Source organism: Triticum aestivum, chromosome 5B, assembly GCF_018294505.1.
Source record: "Triticum aestivum cultivar Chinese Spring chromosome 5B, IWGSC CS RefSeq v2.1, whole genome shotgun sequence".
Classification (NCBI taxonomy): Eukaryota; Viridiplantae; Streptophyta; class Magnoliopsida; order Poales; family Poaceae; genus Triticum; species Triticum aestivum.
Genome location: NC_057807.1, coordinates 91,032,592 through 91,048,791, shown reverse-complemented (window position 1 = coordinate 91,048,791; position 16,200 = coordinate 91,032,592). Strand labels below are relative to the sequence as shown.

The following is a 16,200-nucleotide window of genomic DNA, read 5'->3' as shown; positions in this document are numbered from 1 at the left end:
GAACCAAACTTGATGCCTTTCTTCAAATGTGCATTCTCATCCTCATTTTCTGGCCGAGGATCACTGAATTTGGGCACAGTGTTGGCTCAGACAATCCGAATCTTAGCCCACCGTCAACAACGGCATTGTCCGCAAGACTCACATCCCTAAACAACAGTAGCCCTCTCTCCTTTCCGGCCACCTTCTTGTAGATTTCATTTTATTGCACAGTCAACCCATCCTCATCCAATTCTTCCTTCGGACCCTCGTCATCCGAGTTATACCCTCACATACTATTATAAGGGAGGGTACGATCCATATCTTGTTGCCGCACAATGACATCCAAGTTACCAATTAGATTGTAATGGATCTCTTCATTCTCCGCGTAAGCATCCTCTTGAGCAACAATAGCATCATCATCAACATGATCACTAGCATCTTCTTCAACATGAGGAATAACATCATGACAGAGTACTATGGCGCTAGCGTTGATATGATCTTCATTAGGTTGGCTACTTGGTGGTTGGCTAGAACAATTGGGGATGTACACCTCGACACTATCATCATGTATTGGGGAGAATGCATTGCGGTTGAGATCAATTTGCAAAGGAGGAGGAGGATCAACCTTTGTGGCAAAGATCTCAAGAGACTTGTCTTATGATGCGTCTACTTTTTCCTTGTACACATTCCAATGCAATTGGGAGGTGATGGGCATACTCTTTAATTGGGACTTTACTCCCAATCCAACGTCATACCTCCCAATAATCTTAACCTCGGCATTTGGGTCATTCCAATGTAACACGCTTCTCACTTTAACTACAAGATCATCAAAGCTTGGACTTGTGTCAAAAACCATAGCCTCTTCCCCTTCATCGTCATTTCCAAGCATAAATGTCATCCTGTCCAAATAATGAACATTTACGAGCTTATGCATCTAAGAAATTGGAAACAATATAACCAATCCATATATGTCATCCAACCAACTCAAATGGACAAATTGGACAAGTAACTACTATTCATACTCAAGTTAACCTAACCACTAACCCTAACCCTAACCATAACCCCCAACATAACAACTATAACCCTAAACCCCAACATAACCACCATAACCCTAATCCTAACCCTAACACTAACACTAGCACTAACACTAGCCATAAATGCATCATAAATGCAACACAAATGCATCATAAATGTGTCATAAATGCACACAACAAGATCAACACCTAGGGTTTGCAATAAATTGACCAAATCCACACAAAACAAAGATCTCAACCAATCAAAAGGAGGGGAAATGGGGGAGGTACCTTGGGTGATGAAAATGCTCCGGATCCACCGGTGAAATCTCAAGCAAATGGAGGGGATCTAGGGGGTTTGTGAGGAGAAGAGAGGGGGGAGAGGGGCTGAGCACGGGGAAGAAGAGTGGTGGTGGGGCCCACAAACCAGCCCCTCCCCACCTTATCCACCACACAGGACCCTACCACCAGAGGGGGTCGCGGTAGGCTTCAGTACCCTACCGCCATGGTCCCTGACGGCAGGCCTTTTTCCATGTCAGCACGGGCAAACGGCCGTCAGTCGCCGTCCAGGGGCCTACCGCCAGGGCCCATGGCGGTAGGTTGTGCAATCCTACTGCCATAGCCCCTGGCGGTAGGCAAATGGGTCAGATCCCGAAATATTTCCAGAGGGGGTCAGATCCTGAAATTGTTAGCAAAAAGGGTCAAAACACGAAATTTTGCCACAGGGAGCGGATGTTGGCCTCGTCCATGGAGCAGACATGCTGCTCCACCCAGGTCCCGGGCACCAGGTCTAGCTCCAGGAAGCCCCTCTGCTTGCTCCTGTACATCAGACTGCGCGCACGCAGGTGTACGCGGCCTCCCAATCATCAAACCGTTCTTGTTGGCCCAGAGGCTGAAGACTCGAAGGGGTAATGGAGGAGGCGCACCTGTTGACGAGGCGGCGGCAGCTCTCGTTGTTGGAGAGGTCGATGGCGGTGTCGGCGGTGTTCTGCTGGGTGGAGGCGGCTGGAGGCCGCGGGGAGGATCGCGCGCGAGGAAGCTGGAGAGGGGAGGGTGTGGCGGAGCTGGAGCACCCGACGGAGGAGCGTGGCCGGCGAGGAACTGGCGGGCGTGGGTGGTGGCGGCGGGGAGGAGATCGTGGGAGAGAGGAGGTCGACAGAGGGGTGGGGGTGAGGTCGTGAGAGTTTTTTTTTGAGGAATTCACGAGAGAGTTCGGTGGTGCGAGTGGATCGGGGTAGTAGTAGCGTGGTGTGTCTCACCTGCGTTATAGCTTTTCACTTAGTAATAGTGCAAGTTTTACGACGTGCGCTACTACTACGTCCCATCCATGGAAGATATTTACTATAATAGCGTGTTCAAAAGAAACCAACACTACTTGTAAGCCATACCAGTAGCGCGCTTTGTATCAAGCGCTACTGGTAATTACCAGTAGCGTGGGGGCCCAAATAAACGCTACTGGTAAACTTCTATGTATAAGCATTTTCCTAGTAGTGCATGCAAAAGGAAGTAGAACCTACGTACTACGTCGATCCTGGCGACTCATCGGAGATCAGATGATCTCCGTGCCCGGCTCCGGCAGCATGGGGGACGGCTGCAGCTCCGGCTCCTCTGGCGCCTCCAGCTGCTCCGCTCCGGCCTCCTCCGCCTCTATCTCTGCGTCGAGTTCGACGAAAAGCGCGTCGGACTCCGTCTGCTCCCGCCGAAGGAACGTCCGATTGGCCTCCACATATACCACATTCTGGATGGACTCCAGGATGGCCTGCTGCTCCGCCATCTCCTCTGACTAGGCGACGGCAAACTTCGCCTCCGCCTGCTCCATGTTGAAGCCCGACAGCTGCTGCTCCCGCTGCCCCGCCTCCTGCTGCTCCGCCTCCTACATCTCCATCAGAGCCATCTCCTCCTCCTCTTCTCCCGGCGGCCTGGCAGCGATGCGGGCGGCGCGCGCGGCTTGCCTCGCCCGGATCTCCTGCTAGATCTCGTAGCAGCGCTCCGGCATCAGCATATGGCGTAGTAGGTGATCTTGCTCCGGACCATGGCGGAGTGCTGGAGTCGGAGCGCCTGCCACGACGGTCTGACGACGGGGTTCCACACGGAAACGCCCGAAAACCCGACGGTCCCATATTTGGGCTGGATATGGAGGGTGCTGGTCAGCCTGGGCGTTTGAGGCTGTTTGAGGCGCCCATCTGGGTTAAAAAAAACGTGACCGGACAGTGACCACGCGGCCCGTCCGGACGTACGAGGCGGGTTTGAGAGGCCCGGCTGTACTAAGCACAACACAACTAATATCGGCTCAAGTTGAAACACATTTTCCATTTTATTTCTTATACTCCCTCCATTCCCTTATATAAGGCCACAAACTCATATTACAGGTATCAAGATAAAATTTAATGATTTCTTTGCAAGTCAACTTTTCTTTTTGTTAATCGGGATCATTAATACACCACAAGCATGCAACGAATGAATGAGAAGGAAGTGACTAAGTGTCATTATGACTACATGCATGTAAGTATTAAAAAGTTGCTAGTACGAGAAAACATCATTAATTTTTGCCTCGATTACTGTTGGTGGCCTTATATTGATGCAAAATGTATTTTTGATAGTAGCCTTGTATAAGGGAATGGAGGGAGTACTAACGTTGTGGCAAAGCAAGTGAGAATGTGATATCTTCCTCTCTACAATTAGCTTCTTGCTTTGGTCCCCTTTCATCCATGAAATAGAAGGGAAGAGAAGGTAATGGAATGGAATCTCAGAATGTGACGGATGGATCGATCGATCGTTGTTTGGAGCGCGCAATCCACGCGTGCGTGCCCCTTGGAGCTCTTTCCGCCAAAAGCCACGGTTCCTGCAAAGGATGGCAGCATCATGCATTATCTTGACGTACAGGCCCATCAACAAATGGACTCCACCACTACTTATCCATGCACGACCCATCCACGGGGGAGAGAGAGACATTTTAGCTTGCTAGCTACTCCTCTACAGGAGGATTTGGGGCTATCATCATCCATCAACACCCAACAATTCGATGTAAGTATGACTGTGTAGTGTGTACCAATAATATAATATTCCCCCAAAAAAGTGTACCAATAATGTAAGTAGTATTTCGTTGTGCTGCTGTATGGTTTAGCGTGTTTGGAATTGGATGCGAGGTCATTATTATTTGACTAACACGAGATCTACGTGCTGATCCTTTGACATTGACAAATCGGACGGGGCGGCTCATGGTGCCGAACCTTTTGGAACTTGGTCAACTGCAGGAGATGTATTTTTAACGCAATCAAGAAGGCCTAACTCCATTGGACAAACACTTAGAATGATCGCTCATACAATGGCCTGAACTCGGTAATAGTGGCCATGAATTGAGCTAAAACAATTGAAAACGGCCGCCCCAACAATGTCCACTATCATAGACAAAAAAAAAAAAACAATTGACACTGTCTAGGATTTAAGCCTGTCATCACTATTGATTCGTGCACAAATCTTGCATTAGATATGATGCTCGGTAGTACCACATGACTGCCCTATGGAGCATGCAGTAGTGCAGGTGCACCGACGGAACCTCTCAAGATTCGTTGGCGCGACAAGCTGTCGATCGACGAGATAAGCTGCTGTACCTGTAATAGTACTACCGAAGCAAGGAATCCAGATCCAGGGCATCTGATCGGAAGTCCCATGCTTGCGTCCAAAGGGACGTGGGGGCACCACCAGAATCTCCAAGGATCCAAACCTAATCATGCTCATGCCCACCCACCCTTGGGGTTAACGAGGGAATAGTAAGCCGGTGCATGCGTGCGTGTCTCTTACTCACTCTGCTTAGTCTGCCCTTTCGTGCCGCCAAAAGTCCAACGCAGAAATTATGTTTTCTGCATATGATAATAGGATTTACGTTATCTCAGCTTATCTCTTTGGCGGAGTCCGGAATTAGGTGAGGATGCACGACTGTGCTTATCTCCCTGTCTGGCTTCAAGTTCAGATAGACTCAACATTGTTTTTTTTTAATCTATTGCCGTATCATGTTTTCTTTTTGCCTTTTTAATGTTTTTTTTGAAAAACATGGTATGGGCGCTCACATAACTCCATATGTCTTATGAGTCAATAGAAGCACGTTTCATCATAGAGGAGAAAAAGATGGAAGCAATTGGGGTGCAACAATCTGAATCAAAACCATGCCTGCTTGGGCAAAAAGGGTGCATGAATCTCTAGCAAAATGAGCTCTATGACAGAAAACCCGGATAAACTTCTCCCCGCAAGCAAACCTAGCACGGAGCCGATCAGTGCACCGTCTGTGACTTCACGTTGCTTCAACCAGAGGGTCATTGCACGGCAAATTCAAGTTGATACGCAATATACTTTGGACCTGTTTAACGTTAGCTAAATCAATCTGAAAAAAGAACTAGTGTTGGCACCAAACGGAGTACCTGCACATATGTGGTAGGAAGTGGAATCTTTGTGGTGGTTCACCCTCGTCTTCCAGCCAACAAAGAGAGGAATCTTTTTTTTTTGAAAGGAACAAAGAGAGGAATCTTTGTAGCTCGAGAAATGTGACGCTAGCTTGTCTCTATGTTTCTAGAGAGAGTGAGAGAGAGAGCGTGAGGAGACGACATAATCTCTCTCTTCGCCATGCCCTCTCAGCAATGGCAGCAACAATATACCCGTCGATATCTCTCTCCCTCTTTCTCTCGGCTGGCCCACTCATACAAGGAATCCTTATCCTTTTGCCAACAGCTTCTCCGCGTCTTTAAACAGCCAAGACCACCCAATCCACCCTCGTGCTTGATTATGGGGTCTTGCTTGGAGGTGCATTCTGATCCATTCAAAATGCACATCTTGTTCATCGACATAATTAAAGCAACGAGTTTCCTCTGATACACACACAAATTTGCAAATGGAAGTGTTGTACACACGACATGCTCCTGCACGATTTGCGGCTGATGCGGTTACAAGCCATCCAGGTTTAAAAAATGAGGTAATCTAACGGTGTACTTAGCCTGTCGTGTGTGCATCGTGCATGGATTCATCGTGTGCATAGCGGTGTTCATTTGCAAATTACAGGATACTAGCATCCGGAGTAGGCACTTAAGAAGTTACCAGAGCTACGGGCGAGCCTTGGGCTTACAACCAGGTGCCGTCGAGGCATAGAAACGCGCTGCTAGCCATCTGATCGGTCATATCACATACAAATTTGATGAAATTGTTTAGATTTTGTATTTTTAACAACAAGATCACTAACTAACCGAAGATAACAAGTTCTACTCGGACGAAAAGATCTTTTTAGAAACACAATACAACACAGGCACTCACAAACATGTACATATGGCTGGTCTTAAAGTTGACGAAGTCATCACCGACGCCTCACAATTGACGGGAACATTGCCTCTCACTGAAAGAATATTTTGCCTTTATTAGACCGCAAAGCGTCAAACCTAGAATTTTATTCCTCCGCATAGCACTGTCCTCCTAACCATCCAATCATAGTTTGGTTCTCTGATCATACGATAAAATATATTAACTCACATTGCACCATTTTAGCATTGCATGCGGCTACCCGGATTGGCGGAGCTCTACCTCCCCATCTTGTTGTTTGTCGAACGTTGCAGCGGCAGCAACGAGATTCGCCCCTAGTGTTGTGTTCTGCACAAAAGTCCCTAGTGTATGCTCGCGGCGGCGGTTGATGGCACATCACATCAATAGAGTTGCGATGGCCGGTCCTCCTACACTGTTCTCCTTAACTGTGTCGCAGTTGTCGTTGGCATCGAGGAAGGGGGGGGGGGGGGGTTGTTCTCGATCATTTCGGGTGGCAGCAAGTGGATTTATGGGTGACGCGGTATCTTCGACAGTTCGCAAATCACAACTGACGTGTCTTCGGCACCATCTTCGACAGTTCGCTTTGATGAACAAAAATTGTAATTATACTTTATGTGCTCAGTTTTACTTTTGCCAAGGATATTATACACACAATCATTTTGAAGTAGCAGAGAAGCGAAAGGCATAACATGCTTGCTAGCACATCCACCTCGCTAGGCAATAATCGACGAAATTGAGCAAAATCGTAGACAGGTTTATAGCCCATCCTGAACTAATCTGTGGTTGAATGGTTAAAAGAACATTGATATCCCATCCTATCAGGGTTCAAGTCCTAGACTTGACACCGGTGGTCGCAATTTTCTGAATTTGTTTCAGGCCTTTCGCTTACGTGCGTTCACTGCGAGGAGGCACTCCTGTTACCTACGAAGGCGTCTGTAACGACTTCGTCAATCTCAAGATGATGTGCTGGCTCGGTCTCTTGGAGGTGCTCATAGAGGCTGGATGTGAGCGTGTTTATAGAAATGAGTGTATGCGCGTATTTAGGAGCGTGTGTGCCTGTGTTGTGTTAAAAAATACATAAAGTCAGTCTATAAGGAAAAATATATATGGTACAATTCTGAAAGGAAAAAAAGACCATGAGAACTTTTGGGAGGTTCATGCAGCAGGCCAGCACCAACAAGTCTAGCTAGCTCGGATAGGAGCTACAATGGCGGTAGCCACGTGGCCCTGCGTTTATCCCGATGGTTATTCCGACTGGATGCCTACGTCTCACCTACTCCACCAGCCGGATCTTCAACACAGCAGCCGAGCCGAGACGCCGCGATTCCTTGGCCGAATGGACCACGGAATACGCATGACAGCCAAAGGGAATCTTCCGCCCATCAACCGTCATCCGGCCCCTCCATCTTTTCCAATATTGCACGCCGCTGAGGATTCAAGAAAGCTTTTTTTTCTTTCAATAACGCATCGTGCTCCCCAAAAATGAAGAGGAAAAGATTCCGGGGTGCAGGAGGGCCTTGTGTGGTGTTATGGGAATCTAGAGGGGGTGCGGCGTGAAAGTGCGGGAAAAGATTCCGGCTTCCGGGGGACGGGGCACCGCGGGCGCGTGGGAGGAGGCGGTATCTGGACGCCTCTTCTGTGTTACGCGACGAAACGCCTCTGCCTCTGCCCCCGCCTGCCAACCACATCCATCCACACCGCATGCGGGCAGCATCTTCTTTTCTCCGACTCCCACCCCCCCCTCCACTTTACCGTCCTGCCCCTACCACCCTCCCATAAGTGCAAACCTTTCATGTAAAAAAATAATTATTTCTTCACCTAAAAATTGTTGTATACCCTCTTGCGTATATAACGATATTTTCTAATACTCAAGAAAGCGATTTTTATTCCCGCAAAAGAATGTTTCTTAGATTCTTGTAAAATCTTCACTACCGCGTGGTACACTGGTGTAGTAGCTAAGTGTTGCTAAAATTCCCAAATAAACCAACTTCTACAATTAGCTAGAAAAGCACTGGGCAGCTTGGTAATAAGCGCCGTGAACTTTTTCCCCGCCAGTGAATTGTCGACAAACATTCCCCCCCCCCCCCCCCCTAGTTTTATTTATTTACAAAGGATAAGTAGGAGAGTAGTAGGGAGCAAGAAAGAAGACAGTAGTATCTTCCGTGGACGATTCCATGCTGTTCCTTTCCGAAATGACCATTCTGCCCTCCCCCCGGCCACCTGAACCGTCTCCTCCTCCGGTATAAACGCGGCACCAGCACGCAAACGGCACCACCATCTCCATTCCCACTCCTACCAGTACCTCCTCTCCGTCGTTGTGGATCTGTCCGGGCGAGACCGGGGTCGATCGTGCTGCATCTCGCGCGGTGAGAGGGAGCTCTGGAGTCTGGACTGGCGGCGGCGATGGGGTCGTCTGCGGTGCAGAAGGAGGCCGTCGTCCTCAACGGCGGCGGAAGCGGAGCGGGGGAGGACCACCGGCTGCGGGCGCTGGCGGCGAGGACGGTGACAGACTCGCTCAGGGCGGCCGTGGCCAGGTCCAGCGCGGCGGACAAGGCGGCCAGGCTCGAGGAGTGCGCCCGGAGCCTCGAGGCCGAGAAGGCCAAGATGGAGGTCTTCCGCCGCGAGCTCCCCATCAGCGTCCACCTCATCGCCGACGGTGCGTCCGTCCGCCCGCCCCGCTCTCGCAAGTCGCAAACGGTTCCAGGTTTATTGAATTGTTTGGCTGAGTTTTATCTTTCTGTCGTGTTGGGTGCAGTGATCGAGTGGCTGAAAGATGAGGTGGCGCAGCACCGGAGACCCGCGCCGGATCAGCTGCTCGCACCGGCGCCGTCGCCGTCACCTGCACCGCCGGAAAAGAGGAAGGCGGAGGTCGTCAAGACGGAAGCAGACGCGAGCGACAAGCGGAGCTGGATGAGCTCCGCGCAGCTCTGGACCTGCGGGAGCCACAGCAGCACCAGCAACAGCAATGGCGACAGCGTCAAGAAACACGCGCAAAAGGTAGGGCCATGAAATGGGAACTATGGAACACCGAAAGGAGATGTGGCCAGTTCAAATTATCAAATGTAAAAACGAGGTGGAATTTTATAACCTGTGCTTAATTAATCATGCTAACTAGATAATTTAATTAAGATTGTTTTGCAAAGGGTGAAAAGTATACTAGCATAATGTCATCAAGAACTAAAAATACTAAAAAGTTGTACTATAATGTTCAAGAATGATGGCGAATTGTTAAACTATGTGACACTGAAAAACTGGGAAACTTTACAACTCGTCTCGTCAGTGAAAAGTGGGGAAATTTTGTGCTAGCTTTTTCAGCTCATGTGCAATGTTCATTTTGGAGATTTTTGCACCACAAATATGCCAAGATGGCTTGTCTTGCTATCTTCAGATCATACTACTTTTTTGTGGCGGTTTTGAGGTGTCAATGTTTTCTTAAAAAAGATGTCAATTTATCCTACAGATTTTGCATCCCATTCCCATGACAACAACAATCCCAATCTCATTAGCTCATATTCTGAAGAAGTCAATTTCAGATAGCGTATCTGTCTGTTTCTTGTTTCTTACCTGTGTTGTTAATCTGAATTGCATCAGGTGTCCAATGCATTCATGCCACTGAATGGCTTGCCAACCTTAGCAAAATCATCGGAGAGACCAGAGGCGGCGGCCATGGCAGTCCCGGAGCTGTCCTTCTCATCTCCAGCGATCGACGCCCCCTGCCCGGCCGCCCCGAGTGCCGACAGCAGCGCCGTCACGGACGCTGGCGCTCAACGCGAGCAGCAGTCGGCGCAGCGGAAGGCCAGGAGGTGCTGGTCGCCGGAGCTGCACCGCCGGTTCGTCGCCGCTCTCCAGCGCCTCGGCGGCCCGCAAGGTGGGGGTTGAGCATTTCGTAAATCACATTATTTGTCGGAATGCTTTGGACAATTAAGATATGTTCTTCGTGGCTGGTGTGCTGAAATTTTGCTTTGCTGTTGATGCAGTGGCCACTCCTAAGCAAATCAGGGAGATGATGAAGGTGGATGGGCTCACGAATGATGAGGTCAAGAGCCACCTGCAGGTTTGTTCTTATTAACTTCTTTCTGTTCATCAATCTAATCTAGTAGAGTACAATTTTCCATGTTTCCGACCACATGTGCATCAGAACATTTACCAGAAATACAATTCTCTTCCTGCAGAAATACAGGCTGCACACACGGCGAGCATCCGACGGCGACCAGCAGCAGTCGGCGTCAGCCGGACAGTGGCCACGGCCGGAGCAGTACACCACGTCCCAGCACAGCTCGTCGCAGTCTGGCTCGCCTCAGGGGCCGCTGCAGCTCACCGTGTCGAGCCGGGGGATGTCGGTGACCGTCGGAGACAGCTGCGATGGCGGCGAGGAGAACGAAGAGGAGGACGGCAAGTCGGCGAGCTACAGCTGGGAGATGCAGCAGAACGGCACGAAGGCTTCGTTGTCGTCTTGAACACAAAAGAACATGTGTAGAATTTCAGAGGCACGCTGCACAGCAACACACCGCTGAGGGGTTCAGGATTGAGGCTTTTTCTTCTTCTTTGTGTAAAGTGGGTGAGAGGTTCTGAGATTGAGAGGTGTGTTCTTTTTGAGGTGGAATGTGCCGAGAGTTAACTGAACTGACGTGAGTCGTTGGGTTATACTGTATGAGCTATGTTATTAACATTCTATAGAACTTTTGGTTAAAAAATTGGGTGACGATCTGTCGTGCGTGCACTCCATGGCATCCACCAGGAGGAGCTCACTGCCAATTTTCCGTGTGGCAGCAGAGCCTTGGATCTTCATCCTATGCTACAACACTAATATGTAAGTTTGGAAAATCCATATATTGGTGGCGCGATAAACCAAGGGTAATATCTCACTAGATGTTAGTGGACATAACATTACTATGTTCTAATGTTTTTGTAGAAAGGGGGATTAACTCAGAGGCCCCTGCATCATTACATGCACACATATGTATCTATTATATCCAACTTTTTTTGAGGGAAATATTATATCTAAATAGAAGCTCCCTACTATTCGATTTCTCTTCATGCAGCCCATCCACATCAGCGATCAACATGTAGCCTTCCACCGAAGCAAATCTGCCACCTCAACAATTCTATTTGTTTTTCTTCTTCAAATAAACGACATTTTTTTTACCCCGTCACTCTGTTTGCCGCCCCTTCCACTTCATGACCGCTGCCAGCTGGTAATATGTTGTCCCAAGCCAAGGACATTGATTGGATGGTCCGAAGTTCCCAAGCCAAGGACATTGATTGGATGGTCCGAAGTCTCTGTTGTCTAATAGCCATCGTGCTAGTGTTTCGCGTGTTGGTTGGCAGATATCTGCAGTCCTCGACGATGGCTCCTTTCTCCATAACAGGTTCTCTCTCCTAGCCCCTTCTCGCGGTCTCTTGATTCTGCTCCCACACGCTAAACGTGTTGTGTCACGTAGTTGAGGCGCATCCGGGTGGACTCAACCGAGTTAGTTAGATAAAGATAGATAGCTAAGATTCTTGCAACAACATTCATCTCAATCTCTCTATTCTTTCTTATCTCAAGGATATGCCCGCGCCTATATAACATATAGCCGTCGCCTCCAACGAGGTACGACGCTTACCACAAGTTTACATGGTATACAGAGCATCTTCTATCCATTTCATCTAGCCGATCCCATCTCCCACCACCAAGTCCTAGCCATGTCGTCCTTCTCCGACATCATCCGGGCCGTCTTCAACGGGTAGGTCGCCGAGAGGCTATCTAAAAGTGCAAATAATCCCCGGGTGGTCTTTATAATTAATAACGACATATATATCATTGAACTAATGCCTACTCAAAGATAGATTTCAGGAAAGTTCAATGTTGGCATGGCAAGAACATGTGGATGTGGATCCCTTAAAATGCTAAGGAAGCACATTGCCAAAAGCTTCAAGACTCTTCATTTTTGGTTAGTGATTCAAGATCACATTGAGTCCATAGGAAAGCCAATACTATTAAAAGGAGATGAGATTTTGATGATGACTTAATTTCTCAAAGTGCTGGAAGATATTGCTCCAAAACCCTCAACCACTTTTCCACATTCCAATCTGTCGAAACCTTAAATGTCAAACTCGGTCCCACCGATACATTCCCACCGAGTTCAACCTAGACAGAGCCATATCCAAACCCTAGAAGCTCGGTAGAACTGAGATGACATTCGGTCCCACCAAAGTGTAGTGACCAAGTGTGAGAACCCATAATTAACTTCCTGGCCCTTCTGTGTATATTTGTCAACCCTAGGATCATTGTTGGCAACACAGCAAAATGGTATCATTGCACAATACATAAAAATATTATAAGTTAATAAATCTTGCCACAAGGCACACATATAGAAATGTCTCATGGCATTTATTACAATCAGAAAATAGCGGAAAGTAAAATGCATAGCGACTCCATCTTAGCCACAAGCAGTCGATGCAGTCCACGCTAGCTGGTCTCCTCCAACCTCTTGCTATTCCGGAATGGAAGTTTGACCATATCGAGATGGACTTCGTGACTGGTTTTCCTAAGTCCAAGCGTGGAAATGATGCTATCTTCGTTGTCATTGACAAGCTTACCAAAGTGGCTCATTTTCTTCCTATCAAAGAATCTATCACAGCAGCTCAGCTCGCAGAGCTATACACCTCCAGAATTGTCTCCTTGCACGGTATTCCACAATTGATATCTTCAGATCGTGGAAGCATCTTCACTTCTAAGTTCTGGGAATCCTTTCGGACGGCCATGGGCACCAACATTCGTTTCAGCACAGCTTTCCATCCTCAAACAAGTGGCCAAGTCGAGCGAGTCAATCAAATCCTTGAAGATATGCTCAGGGCTTGTGTCATCTCTTTTGGTATGAAGTGGGAAGATTGTCTTCCATATGCCGAGTTCTCCTATAACAACAGCTTCCAAGCGAGTTCGGGCAAGGCCCCATTCGAAATTCTCTATGGCAGAAAGTGTCGTACTCCTCTCAATTGGTCTGAGACAGGTGAACGCCAACTTCTTGGCAACGACTTGATCACAGAAGCCGAAGAAATGTGCAAAGTCATTCATGAGAATCTCAAAGCCGCGCAATCGCGCCAAAAGAGTTACTATGATAGCAAGCACCGTGACTTGGCTTTTGAAATCGAAGACCATGTCTACCTCCGCGTCTCTCCAATGAAAGGCATTCGTCGCTTCGGTATCAAAGGGAAGCTTGCCCCTAGATACGTGGGTCCTTTCAAGATCATTGGCAAAAGAGGCGACCTCGCCTATCAACTTGAACTTCCGTCAAACTTTGCAAACGTGCACGATGTGTTTCACGTGTCACAGCTTCGCAAGTGCTTCAAGACTCCTGAGCGCACTATCAACTTCGAAGAGATCGACCTCCAAGAAGACCTCTCTTATCATGAGCACCCCGTTGCTATTCTTGAAGAAACCGAGCACAAGACTCGCAACAAGTCAATCAAATTCCTGAAAGTGAAGTGGTCACACCATTCCGACCGAGAAGCCACCTGGGAGCGCGAGGATCACCTCCGTTCCGAATATCCGGAGTTCTTTCAGTCCTAGATCTCGGGACGAGATCCTCTTGTAGTGGTGGAGTGTTGTAACACCCCGGATGTAACTTTCCATCTTTGTATCTCCAACTCTTGCCATTTTCGGCTATGTGATATGATATCCCCTCCGTGCTTGGGTTTTGTCTTTTGTTTTGCATTTTATTCATGTCATGCATATCATATCATGTCATCATGTGTATCTCATTTGCATATGTGTTCGTCTCATGCATTCGAGCATTTTCCCCGTTGTCCGTTTCGCAATCCGACACTCCCACATGCACCGGCGCACCCCTCTTATCTCTTTTCATGTGCGGGTGTTGAATGTTCTCGGAATGGACCAAGCCTTTCCAAGTGGCCCTGGTATAGCACCGGTAGACCACCTGTCAAGTTTCGGGTCATTTGGAGCTCGTTTGGTACTCCAACGGTTAACCGCACAACCGCATAGGCCTCTTTTGTGATGCAGCCCAACACCCCTCTAAACAGCCCAATAACCCATCTAAGTCACTTCCATGCTCTCCGTCGTCGGACACGATCGTGTGGGCGAAAACCGCACCCCATTTGGAGTCTCCTAGCTCCCTCTACCTATAAAGATGTGCACCCCTCCGAAAATTCCGGATCCCCAAACCCTAGCCCGCTCCCTCTCCGCCGCCGGACACGTCCGGGCGGAGCTGTGCACGTCCGCCCCGCGCCCCAGCCACCCACGAGCTGCCACGTGGCGCCGCCGCCCCGCCCCCGCCGCCGGCCCGCGAAAGCCCGCCGCGGGCCCTCCCGCGCCCGACCCGGGCCACGCCCCGCCGCCGACCTCCTCCCGCGCCCGCCGCCTCGTCCAGCCGTCGCCCCGCCGCCCGACGTCTCCCGGCGCCGCCGCCCACTCCCGCAGCACCGCCGCCGGCCGCGCAGCGCCGTCCGCCGGCCTCCGCCATCCCGCGCCTCCCCGCGCCTCGCCCGACATCGCCGGCGCCAGATCCGGCCAGATCCGGCCGCCCCGGCCTCTCCTCCGCCCGTCCTCCGGCTTCCCCGAGCTCCGGCGCCCCTTCTCCGGCGAAGCCCGCGTTCTCCGGCGATCTCCAGATCCACCGCCTCGGTTGACGACTTTTCTTCTCCCCGAAAATTTCGCCCAAGTCCTTAATCTGTCATAAATTTTGTTGCATCTTCATCGCCCCACAACTTTGCGCCCGTGGCTCCGTTTTGGGCGTGTAGCATACCGAATTGTTCGTCTCGAAGAGTACATCTTTTCATCTCATTGCATCATTTTCATTTGAGTTTATCTTGATTCCTGAAATGCAGTTGGAAGAGTGCTTCATAATGTTAGTTTCAGATTCTTATCAGAACGAGCTCTTTTGTCATTTTTGCCATGATTGATGTGTGCATCCTATGGACTTGATCCCTAAATGTGTTTTGAACTATGCTATGTCATCTTTACAGAGGTGCTTACCATGTATTTTTGTGATCAATGTGGTGACGAGCACAAGCATGCAAACTAGGCTTCGTGATAATGCTGATTTTAGTCCCTGTTCTGCTGTAATTTTAATGCCATGTAAACATGTTGCTACAGAGAGATCCATGCATAATTTGAGATACTTCAGTAAGGGTGTTTTGAACACATGGTTATGCTCTATCCATCCATGGTCCTGGTTGCAATTATGGAGTAGTCTACCATGTCTCTACTTTTGCTTCAAAATGTTTCCTGGCAGATTTTTTACATGTTATTCAATTTTGCCAAAGTTGTTGTAGTTGATACGTGTATGCTATGATGTTGTTCTTGCCATGTATAGCTTTTATGCCATGTCTTCTTGATGTATGTATGCTTAGTTTATCATGAAATGCTCTGTAGTGAGTGCATCGAGCTCGTGAAGGTGCCTTCGTAATTCTGTCAATGCCATGCTTTGTTTGCTGAATCTGTTAACGAAACTTGCTATGTTCACATGGGTGCCATCATATTTTCTGATCTTTTTTGGCTTATGGTCAGTAAGGGACTTTTGGTCTATGCTTTGAGTAGATTCATGCCATGTCTTGTTTTGCTATTATAAGTTCCTGTAGCATGTTGATAATTTGCTCTGAACATTGCTTCGTGATGCTGTTTATGCCATGTCCAACCTGATATTTTTTGCACTTTCTCATGCTTGTTTGAACCTGTTATGGTGTGATTTAGCCGTAGCTCAGTGTTCCTCTTTTGTTAAGCATCTCCTGTAGATCACTGCCATATGTTTTGTTTTTATGTTGGGGTGTTGTAGCATAGTTTCTTGTTGCATGCTAAGTAGCATCGTGCTGTTAATCGCAGATTTGTGTCATTCTTGTCTTGCTTGCCATTTGCAAACCGTGCATCCGTTTCCGGTGATCCTTATATCGATTTCAACCGAAATCATCT

At 48.7% G+C, this 16,200-nt stretch overlaps 1 protein-coding gene across 1 annotated transcript; it reads left to right on the top strand.

Moving 5' to 3' along the window:
• Positions 1-8,556: 8,556 nt before the first annotated feature.
• Positions 8,557-10,889, top strand: LOC100873126 (transcription factor HHO6). The gene is made up of 5 exons (XM_044531123.1): positions 8,557-8,949; positions 9,049-9,290; positions 9,885-10,161; positions 10,271-10,347; positions 10,466-10,889. Exons 1-5 carry the CDS (start codon positions 8,697-8,699, stop codon positions 10,748-10,750), a joined length of 1,134 nt encoding a protein of 377 aa, XP_044387058.1. The 5' UTR covers positions 8,557-8,696; the 3' UTR covers positions 10,751-10,889.
• The last annotated feature ends 5,311 nt before the right edge of the window (positions 10,890-16,200 follow it).